Source organism: Populus trichocarpa, chromosome 13 (genome assembly GCF_000002775.5).
Source record: "Populus trichocarpa isolate Nisqually-1 chromosome 13, P.trichocarpa_v4.1, whole genome shotgun sequence".
Lineage (NCBI taxonomy): Eukaryota > Viridiplantae > Streptophyta > Magnoliopsida > Malpighiales > Salicaceae > Populus > Populus trichocarpa.
The window spans coordinates 1,137,556-1,154,922 of record NC_037297.2 but is presented as its reverse complement, the minus strand read 5'-3'; the positions used below and the strand labels follow the sequence as shown (position 1 = coordinate 1,154,922).

At 32.6% G+C, this 17,367-nt stretch overlaps 3 protein-coding genes across 4 annotated transcripts; 1 reads left to right on the top strand and 2 right to left on the bottom strand.

The window, feature by feature from the left end:
- Positions 1-534: 534 nt before the first annotated feature.
- LOC7473270 (putative protease Do-like 14) lies at positions 535-4,951 on the bottom strand. 2 transcript variants are annotated; one of them, XM_024583876.2, is made up of 11 exons: positions 4,811-4,951; positions 4,601-4,715; positions 4,418-4,519; positions 4,136-4,324; positions 3,839-3,966; positions 2,911-3,122; positions 2,638-2,719; positions 2,296-2,438; positions 1,810-1,930; positions 1,211-1,303; positions 535-938 (listed from the first exon to the last, which is right to left on the bottom strand). In XM_024583876.2, exons 1-11 carry the CDS (start codon positions 4,826-4,828, stop codon positions 822-824), a joined length of 1,320 nt encoding a protein of 439 aa, XP_024439644.2. In that variant the 5' UTR covers positions 4,829-4,951; the 3' UTR covers positions 535-821. The 2 variants fall into 2 exon arrangements, with proteins under 2 accessions (XP_024439644.2, XP_002318995.4); XM_002318959.4 differs by having other exon boundaries at positions 4,136-4,315.
- Positions 4,952-5,376: 425 nt separating this feature from the next.
- Positions 5,377-6,469, bottom strand: LOC7481741 (probable histone H2A.5). The gene is made up of 2 exons (XM_002318958.4): positions 6,156-6,469; positions 5,377-5,818 (listed from the first exon to the last, which is right to left on the bottom strand). Exons 1-2 carry the CDS (start codon positions 6,360-6,362, stop codon positions 5,588-5,590), a joined length of 438 nt encoding a protein of 145 aa, XP_002318994.2. The 5' UTR covers positions 6,363-6,469; the 3' UTR covers positions 5,377-5,587.
- Positions 6,470-11,093: 4,624 nt separating this feature from the next.
- On the top strand, positions 11,094-12,555 carry LOC7473269 (agamous-like MADS-box protein AGL80). The gene has a single exon (XM_024583006.2). The coding sequence runs from the start codon at positions 11,241-11,243 to the stop codon at positions 11,934-11,936; it is 696 nt and encodes a 231-aa protein (XP_024438774.2). The 5' UTR covers positions 11,094-11,240; the 3' UTR covers positions 11,937-12,555.
- Positions 12,556-17,367: the final 4,812 nt, after the last annotated feature.

Sequence of the window (17,367 nt, the reverse complement as noted above, 5' to 3'; positions counted from 1 at the left end):
CCTGAACCTTTTTGACGGTAGACACATCGAAGAAACATCCACGGTCAAAGTCCGAAGAATACATCTCTGATCTTTTCAAATGTAGGGGAGTTTTCGATGGCTGAAAATGGATTTAGAGGCTCTATTCCTTCTTTGTTTGGAAATATGAGCTCTATAGGCTATTTGGATTTAGCCTACAATTGTTTGGAGCAATACCAGAACAGTCAGTTGACCTCATCGTTGCTGTTTCTTAAGCTGTCAAATATAGACTGCCCTCTTGTTTTGCCAATTTAACTTTCAAGGCAACTGATGAGAAAACTTTTCTTCCCTAATTGTTCTTTCGTTTAAATACATCAATAAAGCAAAATTCTTATCAATGGGTTTGGCAGAAGTAGATGATCAGTAATATGATGCCAAACATGAGCACTGGGAAATCATTGTAGACTATGAAGTTGTGCACTGTACAGTCAAAGACAAAATAGAAACTCCTACACTTTCAAAGGTGATATTCTAAATTTTTCATGTCTGGTATGGTCCTATCTTGCAACAGATTCATAGGTGCAATCCCCCCAGAAACTGGAAACTTAATTTAATTGGATTAAATACCGTGACATCCAAAACAAGGTTTTCTATTCTATATTTCTATTTCTATTTCACAAACTGCAAGTTCATATTTGGAAGATTTTTGTACAGAAAAAGATGAATTTAAACACTTGGTTAATTTGAGAAGGGGTTTCTATTACATCAAGATGTTGCGAACGGATTGATTCTCAGGTATGCTTATTTCCTATTTGAGATTCAATATGAAGAGAAGATATCTTCACCAAAATAATTAATGTCTTTCACATATCTGGATTTGCCTCCTCTGGAATAACAGTCAAATTCACCACCACATCATTTGGTCTTTTCAGAACTACCTCCAAGGGTTTGCCAACTCTGTCTCCCATAATTTCAATGATCTGCCATGCGTTCATGAATTATATGGAACATCAGCACATAGAAGAACAACGACACATCAAAAATTGTAATGAAACTTTGATTTTCCAAGATTTATTTCTAAGTAAATACAGGAACCAGTCACTAACGACCAGCATCATTTTTACAAATCATTGGGTACTCAAAGTGGCAGCCCTTAAGTATTTTGCTGTGTAATGTTTCACGGCTGCAAATATGCACCTGACAAACCTCCTTCATAGAACCCACCCCAAAAGAAAGAGAGAGTCAAACATACCTCCTTGATGCTTCGAACAGGCTTCCCATCAAATTTGATGACAACATCACCAGGGTGGAATCCAGCACGATCAGCTGGAGAGCCTGGAGTTACCTGGAGAAAAAATTAAGAAAACCATCAAACATGGAAAAGAAAAGGGAAACTAACGGAAAAGGCTAACACCTTATATTTACACCAAGATTATTACTTGTGTATCACATGTGCCTATTACCAAGGGGCATTTTTTTTATGATAGCTTATTTCTAAATTCATCTATGACAGTATATTCTTCGAAGGTTAGAATGGTTTCTAAATAAAAAGTGTTAGATACAAAATTTCCAAATAACAAAACCTCTAAGAGATCTTCTTTCTGACAATAGCCACATTTCCTAACTCGATATCTTCTTTTCCATTCAAGAGGGAAATAAAAGCATTTCATTATAAAGTTAATATCCAGGATTAAATCATTTTTGTAGACAATATGCATCAACTACAATTGCAAATACACAATTTTACATGCAAGCATCTCAGAAGACGTGGAAGAAAAGTGTCAATAACATGCAAATTATATGATATTACGAATGCAAAAGGAAAGCGGAATGAGCATTTAGGTTACTTACCATAGGTACAAGAACACCTTCTTTAACATTAGGGAATTTGGGATCTCTCTCTTTAAGTTGAGTAATGATCATCTCATTAAGATCAATCATTTTCAAGCCAAGCCAAGGCCGAATGACTCTCCTGCAAAATATCACCTCCTATTTAAATTGCATGCACATGGATAATTAGCAAGGGTCATTGTGATCTTTATTGTTCTTCTTTGACCTCAAATAGGCATTGTTAATTAATTTATTTTTCACTGTCATGGTACACGAAATATTTGTCTTGCCTAAATTGAGTTTTATGTATCCCTTCTGTTACCCTCCAAAAATTGTAAATTAAACTTCCTTTTAACAATAAAGCATATCAATCTTAACAAACAGAAACTAAACCTTCATAAGCTTACTCTCTCGGTTCATTCTAGAATGGAATGGAAGAAAAATGGTAGAGTAGGCTACAATCACATCTACTTCTATGTACTGATTGCCAAAAAAACAATTGCTTACCCACTCCTTTTGAAATGCTCCATAATTTTGGCAATTGAATCAATTGGTACAGCAAAACTTAATCCATCTGCAGCCAGTACTTTCATGATATTAACACCAACAACTTCTCCATCAACATTAATGAGCGGCCCACCAGAATTTCCCTATGCCATTAAAGTAGAAAACATATACTTAAATATAGCCACAGGTAAAACACACATGCAAAAGCAGATGAATGAACAAAACATGTTTGTGCTACTTGAGCATGAGCATGTTTACCCCTTCATAAATGAAGGCATTATCAGCAGTATAGGAGGGGTCAAAAAACTATGTTTCTGGGGTGAGTTGGAGAGAAAGAACTACCATATTGATTGCACAATCTGTCTGTAAATACTCTCTTCGCATTCCTCCAAGACCCAAGTCACTGCTTTTACGATCAACACAGCTACATCCCAAGGGGATAGTCATTTAAACAGCAACGAGAAATTCAATAATCAAACAGGAACTATATTCTACTAGTGTGATGAAAAATTATAACTGAAAGAACATACACAAAATCAATACTAAAACAAGTTTCTATTTTTATGGCAGCCAAAAATAAAAGGTTTCTCTGTTAATCTTAAGTATTCTTGATACCTAACAATGCCAGCTGTCACGGTATTTTGAAGGGAAAGTGGACAGCCCATAGCTACCACCCAGTCCCCTGGGCGAAGCTTGCTTGATGAACCAAGTTTTGCAGTTGGCAGTGGGGTTTTAGACTTTATCTTTACAATAGCAATATCAGAATGTAAATCAGCATTGACCACTGTACCCTCAAACGTCCGACCATCTTGCAAAGTCACATCAACCTGCAAGGGTTCATTACACATCAGATCATCAGGAGTTAAAGATCAAATAGATCAGAGGGAATTGATACGCTAAAGTATAAACGGGCTTGCATTTATGAACATCATAACCACTAATTGAAGAGGGAAATAATTTTCTACAGCAAAAGCAGGTAATTATGACCATCATAACAACAATGAGAAAAAAAAAACTCAGAACTTTGTTTCCCTAGATATGATAATTCTGCATCAACCAAATTAATCAATACGAGACATTCACTACTGAAGGCATTCATTCTAGCATGCCATTATCAAAGAGCAAAGAATTAATGACATTCGAGTTAACACCTGAGTTAAAGAGCATGCAAAGCCTAAAGATGACAAAAGCTTCGTTTGCAAATTAAGCTCAGTTAAACCGAAGAACAGCACATGTTTCAGAAATACTGAGCCTAGCTTTCAAAATCTGTCATCTGGAAAATTAACAGAAAAAAATTTAAATAATTGATCATGAGCACACAATTATGGAAATTCACACCACTTGACACACTATTAACTCATTTTACAATGCCTTCATTATATACAACCACATTCCAGTGGATCTCATCCCATTGAAAGAGACACTTTTAGGGTGGCCAAGGAAAGTTTTTGCACAAATTTAATTTTCCTTGAAACAAAAATGAAATTAGTATACGAACACATTACTATAAGCTTAATATTTAAGTGCCTCCATAATCACTAACCTTTCCTTTGGATGAATCTCTCATGTCTTGAAAATCGACCACAACATGAGCACAAGTCAAGATCGTACCATTTGAATCAATGATAGTGCCAGACCCTATACTCTTTCCAGTAGTAATCCCATAGAATCCTACAAAACAAAAGGGAAAACTTCACCAATACCTACCTATCAATATATCAAGTCCCTTTATCCCCAAAAAAGGGCTCGTGCTCGACTCCTTAATTGTTTATCAGTTAAATAGTATTTTATGGCCAGACAATGCGTTGAGGGTAGTTCTAACCAAGCCAAACACACCTACCCTTTGGAACAGATAGATTAACAACAGCAGGACCAACCCTAGCAGCCGCATTTGCGATGGTATCTCTGCCTAAACATCCACAACTGGGTTTTGGACTCTCTCCAACAACCCCTGGATTTTCATTCTTTATATCACCAGATGGAACAGGACTGATTCTAGAAGAGAATAACGGGAGATTTCCTACAAAATCTAGCTTAAATCAATAACCCCATAACATAAAATAACAATCATTAAACCATCCAATTAATTCAGAAATGGGCAATAAAAAAGAGTGCTACAAACCAAAGTGCCAACTATGCTGGGTCAAGTCCAGTGGTGTTCGCCATGGAAGTAGCAAAGATTCATGCAAAGATTCAGCACGAAATGAAAGTGATATCCTTGTATCTGAAAAGTTGCAAACATGTCATCAACAATTCCTTAACGTGCCAAATCAAAAGGAGTGTCTTCCAAAAACGGAAATCTCACCGGAATCACGGTGCTTGCTGTTTGCATACAAGAGACCGGATCCACCAGCAGCAGCAGCAGCAATGGCAATGACTGGAATGCGAATGTATTTACTAGGACATGTTGAAACCTTTCTCTGCCCAGCAGGAAACAACAAATTTTAACTACAAAATTGCGATAACAAGTGATTTAAAAGAAAACAATAACAGCCGGAGACGGTAGTGTCATTACCAGTAAATAATCCATCATAGGATCATAGGTAAGATTGAATTTTTTGGGAGTCTCTTAAATTCCTAAAACCCTCCTTGTTAGTCAACTTTTTACAACTTGCTGGGGCTTTCCTTTTAGTCCTGTTCATATTACTTTGCTGGGCTTACTACATATCTAATTGAGTGATAGACCAGCTAGCCAGAACCCGAAGCCCGTCTCCCCTTTTATTCACGATCTAGGCCCAAATGGACAACTCAATTGATCATCCATGAACCAATACACAAAGGTCACCATCTCAGTTCTTTTATGGATCTTATCTGTGATTTGCATTTGCAATTATTCATTAAAATCAAACAACATTTGCATCACCAAATTCAGTTTCATAATATCAAATAGAACGAGCCTATTTGAAAAATTATAGTTGTTATATTCAACAGTTGCCCAAATCAACCCAAACTCTTTTCCCATAGTAGATGTGATAAAATTATGATTTTAAGGTATTCTCTTGAGCAAAGCTTTGAATCTAAAACTCAAATCCCTTTGGAGAAATCAAATCCTCGATGAATTGACCAGTCTTTTTACACAAATTTAGCAGGAAGGTAACAAAACAAGCAGCAGCTTGCTTTCCATTATAGATCGATCAACATGAGAGAGCTACAACCATTTTTTGTGCAAAACATAAGACAACTATTTCCTTAAAAACAAAATCTAAACTGCGTATCTAAACTCCTACTACATTGGATGATACCTCCTAGACTTTTTTTACAACAAAATAAAAAAAAAAAAAGAGCCAATGGCTTAGGCCTTTTTAGGAGATTTGGGCTCGGATCCAGAAGATTTCTCACTGCTTGCACTTTTCTTGGGTAAAAGAACTGGGTTAATGTTAGGCAACACTCCTCCGCTTGCGATTGTAACGCCCTGCAGCAATTTTCCCAGTTCTTCATCGTTTCTTATAGCCAACAAGACGTGTCTTGGGTTTATTCTGTTTTTCTTGTTGTCTCTTGCTGCGTTTCCGGCCAATTCCAACACCTTAAAACACACAGATATAAATCAAAACAAATCAAATCAGGGTCTAAATAAAAAACAATAGGAAACAAAACAAAAACTAAACAAAAAATCCTAATCCCAGATTAATCGGGGGGGGAAACAAGGGGTTATTTTGTGGATCAAAATTAACTAATTAATAAAAAAAAAGGAGATTAATTTTTTTTTTTAAATCCCCATAAAAATCCAGATACAAAATTTAAAGAGCAATAGGATATAAACAAAGGAAAAAAAATCTCAAAATATTTTAACGTTGTAAATTATAAGACATTTTTCTTTTTAAAGAAAAGAAACAAGATGTAAAAGACCACAACTGTTATACCTCAGCAGCGAGATATTCAAGAACAGCTGCCATGTAAATAGGAGCACCAGAACCAACACGTTGAGCGTAACGACCTTTCTTCAAGAACCTAGCGATACGACCCACAGGGAACTGAAGACCAGCTTTGGTTGACTTCGAAACTGACTTCTTTCGTTCTCCTCCTCTCCTTCCTCCTGCACCTTTCGTTGCCTTTGTTGTTGCCTCCATTGTTACACAGATTCAATAACCAAAAGATCTTAAGATTTGTTGAAGGTGATTGCGTTTTTTTAGAGGGAAATGAAAATTGAGAGAGGGCGGGATTTGACAGGTATGGTGTGGTGGTTATGGTTTTTTATAGCGGTGAGTGACACGTTGGCGATCCGTGTACGATTTGTTTTTTTTACATTTGAATGGAGGGCAGGAGTTGTGACAGGTTGGCGATTTTGAGTTTTTGAAATTGGCCAATGAGAGAGGGGAGTTTGTTTTGTGGAGAAAAAATCAATATTTTAATAACATTACTCTTGTGGTTTTTTAAAGAAAAAAATAATTAAGATATTTTTGAAACAAAACATCTGTAAAAAAAAAAATTAGTTTTTTTATATTATTGGTTGAAAAGTGAATCGTTTGACTAATAAAAAAATAAAAATAGAATTGAGAAAAAAAATCAATTTAATTTCTTATCTAATCTAAATTTAAAATAAATCATATAAAAATTATATCAACCAACCAATTATGACATTATGGCATGACATATCATTTTAAAAATCTAATAAATATAGTAAAAAAAAAATGTTTCTTGATCCTGTCGATTAGGAGCAGCATTGAAAGTTATAGAAAACTACAGGACTAACATTTAAATATTTTAAACTTGTGTTTTGTTGGGCAGAGGACTGGTTGGTTTTTTTTTTAATTCACGTGGGATGTTCGGGCAAACTTACGAGTATCTCGACTAATTTTTACGGGTTCTGAAATTAACAATCAGATAAGTCTCCAGTAGCCATTCATATTGGCAATCACATGGTTCGAATCTAAAATCACAAGAGAAACAAACTTATTGATCCCAAATTTTTACCACTAAACCACCTAGTAGAGATAGTAGAACATGTTACTTTTATATTTTTAATGATAAAAAATCAATTTAATATTGTAGTAAAGATATATTTAATTATATATATTTATCTTTTTTTAACTAAATATATTTATGTTTTTTTTATATTAAAAAAAAACACAATTGTAAAGTCACGGTACACTCTAAAATCAACACCGAAAAACCAATTACACCGCAACACAATTCATGTTGCTTAAGAGTGTGTTTGGTATTGCGGTAGCTGTTGTGGTTGTGATTTGAAAAAAATTGTTTTATAAAAAGTACTTTTAGTTGAGGTTGGTTTGAAAAAATAGGTGTTTGGTTAAAACTGTGGTTGAAATTGAGGTTGAAGAAAAAATAGTTTAATGTGTTTGATTAAGAATGCTTTTGAAATTGAGGTTATAAAATAATTTTTTTTAAATATATATATATATATATATATATATATATATATATATATATATATTAATATTGATGGTTTTAAATTTAAATAGAGTAGAATTAACTACTCTTATTACATCATGAAATAAATAATACCTGATATAAAATATTTTTTATTATTCCATTAAACTATTTATAATTCCATTACATACAGAATTCAGCTGATAAGAACTACAGTTTTCATAATTTTGTGAGCGTGTAATAAAATCAGATAAAATATTATCAGGTATAAAATTGATATTACAATGCGAGTGAATTTAATTTACTCTATACTAGTTTTTCAGGAAAAAAAATATTGTTCACATCACAATGCGAGTGAATTTAATTCACTCTAAACTAGTTTTTTTAAAAAAAGAAATTGTTAAATTTTTTTTTAAAAAAATGCACGTGAACAGTGCAATTTACTGAATAGTGTGTGTTTCATAGGTTGTAAAAAAACAGTATTTTACTGCTTCTGAAAAATCATGGTCCTGCCGCATATAAATGGCGGGACCCATGTGTTTTGATTGTTTCAGTATTTATAACCAAACGGTCATTTCATACGTTCTTGAAAAAACATGAACACTAACGCGTTGCCAAACGAGCTCTAACTGTAATAATACCATGCATACCTTTGATGCGTTTAGATTTCAGAATTGTTAAGGTATCGTGATGAATATATAATTTGAAGTTGTTAGGATAAATCAAACAATTATATTAATATTTTGAAGATAAACAAGGTCTGTATTGAAAAAATAGGATATGCTATTGTTCACATAATAATAATAATAATAAATAGTAAAAACGATAGCTCTTCTAATAATACTGTGTTTTATTTATAAGATTCAAACTCAGAACTTTGTTTAAAAAAGATAAATGATGAACCACTTGAATCAATCATGGTTTGTAGGTTTGTATCTAGATCCGCTAAATAAGAACAATTAAACGACAGAAAATATAAAAATTTATTTCAAAGGGAATAAAACCCATCTGAAAAATTAAAAACTATTATTATTAAATATATAAGAAAATAGAATAATCCACACACGTTGATATCCTTGCAAATTTTATTTTTTTCTTGGATAAACTAAAAAATTATTATTATTATTATTATCTAAATTTTAATTTGGTTTTAGACTTTTCAAAGGGAATATTTACTCTCACTAACATGACATCTGCTAGTCCTGATTATTATCCTTGGTCTTGGTGCCTATGTCTTCATTTAACATACATTATAGCATTCAACTAATATATATCTGATAAGAGATTGAAATTAAAAAGTTTGTTTTTCCTGTAATTTTAGATTCGAGTCCTATGATTATTAATATTAATGGTCATTATAAACTTACCTGGTCGTTAATTTCAGGATCCGTAGGGATTAGTTGAGGTGCGCGTAAACTGACCCGGATACCCCACATGAATTAAAAAAAACTAATATAAACTCAATTATCAAAAAATTAAACTCACATACTCAAAATCAGTTTTTTTCTTTTAGATATTGATTCATATTTCATCATAATTTTTATTTTTTTTGTAATTTTTACCTTAGATTCAACTTAACATATTTTATATTTAACAAATTTAGTAGTGTAAACTAAAATGTTTTGCATTTAATTTCTCTACTAAAAAATCCATTTTATTAAAATAATGAATGGTTGTTCAATTTCATAGATTGGTGCGAACAAGTTCGCAAGGTCATCAAACGTGATAAAACCTATGAATTAACCGTGGTGTACTTGCATGAAATTTCTTGTTGAAGGTCCATGCATCTCCGAGATTAGTCAGGTCTTGGCCTGGATACTTAGAATTAATTAAAAATAAATAAATAGAAGTATTAGATGCATACAAGAAAAAGAAGAAAGATCTCATATTTTTTTAAAAAATATAAAATGACCATAAACTACCGTGAAAATTACCGTCCACTCTCAGAAAATATCTTTGAGATGTGAGAGGTGTTGATTGAGATTTTTTAAAATACATCAAAATTGATTTAATAAAAATAATTTTTTTGAAGAAATCGATGATGGACTTAAAACTAAAAAAAAAATATGAAATTTACACTCTGAGACATGATTAATATTTTTGGAGTAATATGTTCATCATTACCATTCCGATAAAAAAAAAAATGACTACTGAGTTTGTTCTAATACCTATGCTATAATTTTAAAAGTCAAAAAAATAATTGTTCTTCTCATCATGATTTATTTCCTGAACAAGACAAGAACCATTAAAAATTCAAAATTATGCTGTTTCTGATTTTAATGTGGCCTTTGCCACTCCCATCTCCTTGCAATGGCAATCTCCATATTTATTTTTTCAAGTGACCTTGCATGGATGATTGGATTTGCAGACCTGTGCCATTGTATTCCAAGTATTTGTAAGAATGTCTGAGTGAACCATCATATAAGAACGTACACCATACACCTACTTGATTTAATTTTTAACAATCTTTTCTTTATTTCTTTTGATCTTGAAAGAACCCTTTAAGATTTTGGTTCTGGAACACAATGTAGGTAGTGTAAAATGGTCCGAGGATGGTGCAGTGACAAGGAGAAAAGATGCACTTATGATAAAGTGTAAGACGACAGTGAGCAGGGAGAGATATCTGGTCGACTGCACATTAAATTTGGTTGATTGTATTTGCTTAATTAAGAAAATCATCTAATATTACATAATCAGAATTATTCATCAACATTGAAGTTATATAATGTCTGTAAAAATGGAATCACATGCACTAAGTTTTCTCATTTTCTTGCTCATGAATGCTCGAGCAATGCATGATCTTCTCAGCAATGCATTTGTTGAACCTGAAATTTATGGTATATTTTTCATAAGATTTTTCTTGAATAGAATATCCCGTTACCTCTTGACAGTAGACTTGCTGAAATGTTTACCTGAATAACGCAGAACAAGTATCACTGGGCACTTGACAGAATATAGCATTAGGTTTGGGGTTCTACCAGGAAATGGGACGGAAACAATCGGATTATACCTTATTTGAAAAGGATGAACCGGTGTGTTACGACAATTTTAAATGCTATTGTCTAGCATATTTGGATCCTGTTGACTTTGCTGCCAGAAGAAGTAATAGAAATCCATCTGCGGTCAGCCGTTAGCAAAGAATTCAATGCTCAGGGGGTGTCTGGTTGGTGCTTCCCATATAAATCCACGCCATATCTTGAACGAGGATTTAACAACTCTGTATTCTTACTGTCTTGTAAACATCGGTATCTGGCCTGATCTGGATTGAACTTCTCCCACTGCAACACCTAAGATGATGAATGGTGTCAGTGAAATCTAGGACCATAATTGGCTTAATTCTTTTCGTATCAATGGTCATTAATTACTGATAAGAAGTGACATTTTGGATTGTAGACCATAATTTATTACTGACGAGGTGGTGCCAAATCAACGGTTTGGATATGTAAATGTGTGGTGGTGATGGTATAAGATTAGATTTTATGAATCCGGCCAGTTGCGTTAGGTAGAAACATGAAAAGAGCCTAATTCGTCCAGGCCTATGCAGTATATATAGCCTATAGACTGGAACAAAAATACTCACCCATCCTTCAATTTCTGTTCTTGCTTTCTTAGCCACCATGACTAGAAAGAAGGTTAAGCTTGCATACATTACTAATGATTCTGCAAGAAAAGCAACCTTCAAAAAAAGGAAGAAGGGTCTAATGAAGAAGGTAAGTGAGCTAAGCACCCTTTGTGGGATTGAAGCTTGTGCGATAATTTGTAGCCCATATGACACTCAACCTGAGGTTTGGCCCTCTCCTCTGGGGGTCCAGCGTGTGCTAAGCCAGTTCCAGAGATTGCCTGAGATGGAACAATGCAAGAAGATGGTGAATCAGGAAAGTTTCCTTAGGCAAAGAATCACAAAAGCCAATGGGCATCTCAAGAAACAGCGAAAGGACAACCGTGAGAAGGAAGTGACGCATGCCATGTTCCAGTGCTTGACTGGGAAGAGCTTGCAAAACCTGAACCTGATGGATTTGAATGATCTGGGATGGATGGTTGACCGAAACTTGAAGGAAATTAACAAGAGGTCTGACTCACTTAAGAATGTGACCAATTCCCAAATGGCAGCAGGACCTAGTGGGGAGCATCCATCACAGAGGGCAGAAGTGCCGGTTTTTGAGGTGAACAATGATAACATGCAGAGGCAGCAGTGGTTCATGGATTTGCTGACCCCACAAGAGCCTCTGGGATTTGGTGGGTCGGATGAGATGATGCTGCCATTCGTGGATAACAACCAAAATCCTCCTTGGTCTAATACCTTTTTCCCTTGAGGTTTGGCTTATTTACGAATCATGGTGTTTTAGCTGGCTGGAGTTGGAGCACGGTATTGCTATAACCCTCCTAGAATCCATTTCGGTATTTTAGCTTGCTGCTGGAGTTGGAACACATATTTCTATACCCCTCCTAGAATCCATTGTACCTAAATAAGTCCTCCTCGGTTAAGCTTTATCATGTTCAAGATATTTCGCTTAGTTTGCATTCTCTGATTTTCAAATATTTCATTTTTATGTATCTGATGTCGATGGGCATCACTGTCTGTTGTTTAATAAAAGTGAATGAGATATTTGCCAATTGCTTCATTTAAATTCTTCAGTTATTACAGTCATGGTGTCTCTTGTTTGGTCCCAACGCATAATCTAGCAATTTCTCAACCGGATACGACGATTTACCTGTGGACTTCTCCGACGACATTTTCCACATCAGATTGAAACCACTGCCTTGCTTTTGATGCTTATGGCAATTTAGTATTATAGCGGTTTCTTTTTTCTTGTTTCATTCCATAACACTTATCGTAAAACTGCTTCATTTCCTGAGAAATTCTGGCACTTCTTTTTATTTTTTAACTGTAGATGAAGATTGGAAGAATAATGTTCGAATCACAGTGTCATCTCCAAGAGAAGGTCTAAATTTCATAGATAGAATTGCTCAAATACTACTATCAAGCATAAATGTCTTTGGTGGTCTTGGAGCCAGTGTAAGCAAGTGTGCATGTTCTGGCTATAGACCAAAAGGATATTGCTGGATTAACTGGGGCTGATATAAACTGGAAATGTGCTGATCTGCTTGTTGAATAACATATATCACCTTGCATTAACTGGATGCTTAGCTAATGATCATGGATGATTTCTTATAGACAATGATGATGACTTTAGCCAAGTTTTAGTGTCGAGTCGTTAGCCATTCTGGAGAAGGCTTCCGAATATTTGTTTCTTTCTGCACTACAAAATCGAAGTCTGGTATCTTAATATGTTCGCTAGGTGCATTGGCTTGTTGCAGATCCCTCCTTTTAGGCATTCTGCTATGAGTTGAGGCCCTTCATTACCTCAAATAACACGTAGCTTGTTACTAGCTTGGATGGACAAAACTTTTTATCTCAACCTTAGCTGTCAATTTATTTATCAGATCATTTCTTTGTGGAACTGTTCCTCTCTGCTGCAAAGTGGGTCTAAATTTACAATCCAAATTCAAACCAATGTTCGAAGCCATAGAAGTTAAGAGATGGACAAGAGCTCAGTATTAAAGTCTGAAAGATATCTTGAAGATTCCAAGCCTCGAGAGGCCAAAACAACTTGACAAGAAAGTGGGTTCAGGTCTGGTCCGGAAGATAGTAGTTCGCAGAGTCCTTCAATGAGTAAATATAATAGATGCTGGAGTATCTTTCTTTGAAAAAAGAGATTGTGATAATCATTGCCCTCGATTAAGAAGGTTTATTCCCTTTCTTGATTTTCTAAATTCAAATCTTGGTGTCGACAGCTAGAAACAATTATTAAAAATCTTCGAAGTATTGTCTTTAAAATAGTATGGAGAGAAAGCCAAATTAATACAAAGATACTGTAATACAGGAGATTTATTACAAATATGTATTTTTTATTATCACGCTTTTATAGTTTTTTTTTAAAGAATATTTTATGTAGTTTATTTTTTAATATTCGATATTATTAGGGTTTTGTAGTTTTTTTTTATGCAAAGGTTTATAATATTTTTTTTTTTGGCAAGTGAAGACTTTGAAAAATAAATATTAAATAATTTGGTTGTATCCTTATACTTATGATATATATATATATTTTTTTTTTTATCGTAGATGGTTTTACCAATAAGAAACTTCTTTATTCTTTACTTTCACATTCGTCAAATGGTATTAGATTCCAATAATTTTTTATGGTTATTTTATTTTGTTGTGTACTACATAATAACCATGGCTAGAAAGAGTCCAACGATCTTTAATGATTGTTTTGGTTTGTTATGTGCTATAAAATATCCATAACTAAAAAAATTTACAGAACATAACTTTAATTGAAGGACGAGTTCCTTTCAACTTGGGTTTACAAAAAAATAGATATTTTTTATTTTTATTTTTCTATTTTTTATTATGATGCTTTTCTATTTTTTTTTTCTATTTAAAGGAAATATTTTTCATAGTTTTTTTTTCTATCAAGTATAATTAGGGTTTTCTAGTTTTTTTTTTCTGTATAAAAGTTATATTAGTCTTTTGACAAGAAGATACATATTATTATTATTATTATTATTATTATTATTATTATTATTTATACATGCCCTGAAGTATAAATTAGTTTTTATTATTTTATTAAACTAGTTGCAATCACATCATGAACATCATTATTTAAGATGGTATGGTTTGCATGACTTTATGAACATGACATGACATCAATTAAAACCTCATTATAAAAAAAATTTGAATAACGATTAAATTCTACAAATATGTGATCATCTTGAGAATCTTGAGAATTTCTATTTATGTAGCTATGTAATGTCATTGATGTAACTGCAATTTAAACTTGTATTTTGTAACGATAAGCGAACATGTTTTGCAAAATTATTCATCTCTTTTTCCACACGTCAAATGTAGTTCCATCACATTGTGTATTGATAAGTATGCATGTTTGAATACTTCTTCTCGACTTTTTGGTTATCTTCAACGTCAAAAATCTAGTAATCGATATCTTTTATCTTTATATAGACCGAAAAATTCATATTTATTTTGATATTCAGAATCTAACAATAATATTTTTCTACGACAACAAGTAATGCATTTGCAAGTTATTACACAAAGAAAGATTATCCATAAAAATAGTAAAAATAACCAGTTTAGTTTTCTCATTCAATTATCTTTAAGTGATTCTGAAAATTTATACGGGGATTGTCAATTGTTTCTAGAAAAATAAGTGTTTCATGTTTATATTTGACCAAAATCTTTTAAATAACAAAACTGGTTAAGCACGTGAGACTCATATAATAAAATCATGCTTAGATTTTCTTAAGTTAAATAACACAAGTATTCATTCTTTAAGTTAAATAAGGAAAAAATACCTTTAAATAAAAAACAATAAAAAAGAGAGAGAAAATATTTTATTTTTTCAAATTACATGGGAAAAAATGCATTAAATAAAATAAAAACAACAAGCTAGGAGCTTAGGCCTACTAGCTAAGGCCCAGTGCGCCTAAGCCTTAACAAAAAAAAAAAAAAAATCAGGCATGTGGCCCATCAAATCCAAGCCCTTACGCTTCGACTTATTTCTTAAAAAAAATCCGTGAACGATATTGTCTACAATAGTAGATTTTAGCAACTAGATGGTCGTTGAAAAATCTAGTCAATGATGTTTTATACCCAAAAACTATTTTCTAGGTTTTTTTACTTAAAAATACCTAAAAAACAACTTAAAGACCTAGGTGAATCCATATATTCCCTCAAGCAACTCAAAATTCGGTCAAAAAACAAGAAAAAAAAATTGAAATAATTTTTTTTTTATAACTGGTCTACTTTTTCAGACAATTTCAAGGTGAAAGAACATAATAAGACTCATCTCGTCTATTGGAACCTGTTGACACCAAAATCTATTATTTTGGTGGTTAAGATTAATGTTAGCTGAGATTTTTTATTTTTATAACTGGAATTTGACAACTCTTTCTCTTTTCTATCTCAAATTATGAACTAAAAAAATAAAAAATAAAATAAAAAGAACTTTTGAACCAAGATTAAATTTTAGAAAACCATAGAAACTAAAAATCAATCAATAGAAAAGTAAGAAAATCAAAGTTAATATTTCGTGTGAATTTTGAGAAAGCCACTTAGTTTCTCAGTTTTTTTTCCTCACTTCATTTCCCTAACTTTCAATCCCGCCCATCATCAACAAGTTAGAAGTTATTGGTCTTCAACTTGGACATAAAAAGATCAAATTCTAAAAAAAAATTCTATTACCGAAATGAAAAAAAAAATCACCATGTAAATTCAGTGAAATGTTAGAGGCTACACTGCATTCATGTAGAGTATGAATCCCAGTCCTCAATTCTTCTATTTCATGGGCTGAAGCCTCTGAACCAGTTTTTCTATGAATGAAATGAAATATTTTCATTATGTTAAAAAAATTAACCAAATCCGCCAAAGATATTATCTGCAATAGATCACATAATATATATTTTTTTATGAGGATCACACAATATCCTCCTTAAGGATATACACAATTAATATTGTAATTATAAAAAATTAATAATGCAATCTCCAAATTAAGAAATTTTACAATATACTGTCACCATGATGCTGTTTTAATTTTCCCATGAAAATGTACCAAAGAAAATATCCTCTAACAAGGCTTTTTTTTTTTTGTTCCTCAAGGGGACAGTGAAAACACTTATGAGAATATTAAAATCTTGCAAATGTAATCTTGAAAAAAAATCTTTTAATATAAAAGCCAATTATGTTTCTGTAAAAATTAAAATTAATTTGCCCATGTATATAAACTCAGAATATGCACCACATTTTTTAACTAAAGTCTGATTTCCTTAAAACCTGGTCTGGTAATAGAAAAATAATGGGTCTAAGTTGTCTATGAACTAATCACATCCTCCAAATTTGGAATAGGTTGTTGTTCATGGCATTTCAGAAAGTGATCATTCCTCGGATCATTCCTTTGGCAAGGTAAGATTTTAAGACATGAAACACTTTTACATCTTTATTTTGTCAGAATGGATAGATTTGCTTAATGCTTTAAAATTAATACGTTGATTCAACTACTCTTAACAATGATACTTTTTTTTTTTTTCATAATTGTTTTGGTACCTTAGTTATACCACCTAACTCGAAAATCAACTCATAAGTTTTTTATTTTTTTTGATATGGATGTTCGGACTAGTTTGTGTGTATCTCGACTAATTCTACGGGCCTTAAAGTTAATGATCATATAAGTCTCCAGTGATCTTAATGTTTGTAGGACTCAAACTAGTGACCTCTAGAAAACAAACCTAGAATCTGACCAGTTGAGCTAAATCTCTAAGGAAGTTTTGATGAGATAACATGTACTCAGTAAATCAATTAAAGTTACGATTTTTTTTAAAATAATATTATTTTGATAAAAAAAAAAATAATTCGAAGTAAAACATGATACGAGCCAAACTCTAAATCGGTTACCAAAGTTTTTTATTTATTTTTGACATGTCCTATATTTTCAGCAACAATCATCCTTTGACCTGCAAGCCAGTCGCAAGCTTTTCTTTTTATTTTCTTGCATTTCTTCTATGGATATTGCAAGTTCTTGATCACAAATACATGACACCACCCAATTTGCTTTTGTTAATTTATCTTAATCCATCCAAATACAACGTTAAAAAAAACATATTTAATATATTTCCATATAATTTCCTTTTTAAAATTTGTATTTGGCCAAAATAAAATTATTTCCTTACGGT

What these genes read in the sequence shown, in the direction of transcription:
- LOC7473269 (XM_024583006.2), top strand. Translation starts at nt 11,241, where the DNA reads ATGACTAGAAAGAAGGTTAAGCTTGCATACATTACTAATGATTCTGCA.
- LOC7481741 (XM_002318958.4), bottom strand. Translation starts at nt 6,362, where the DNA reads ATGGAGGCAACAACAAAGGCAACGAAAGGTGCAGGAGGAAGGAGAGGA. An exon ending in TTGAATATCTCGCTGCTGAG is followed by an intron (nt 5,819 to 6,155) that starts GTATAACAGTTG and finishes GTGTGTTTTAAG; the next exon opens with GTGTTGGAATTGGCCGGAAA.
- LOC7473270 (XM_024583876.2), bottom strand. An exon ending in TAATCTATCTGTTCCAAAGG is followed by an intron (nt 3,967 to 4,135) that starts GTAGGTGTGTTT and finishes TTTGTTTTGTAG; the next exon opens with GATTCTATGGGATTACTACT. An exon ending in CAGATTGTGCAATCAATATG is followed by an intron (nt 2,439 to 2,637) that starts GTAGTTCTTTCT and finishes TTAATGGCATAG; the next exon opens with GGAAATTCTGGTGGGCCGCT.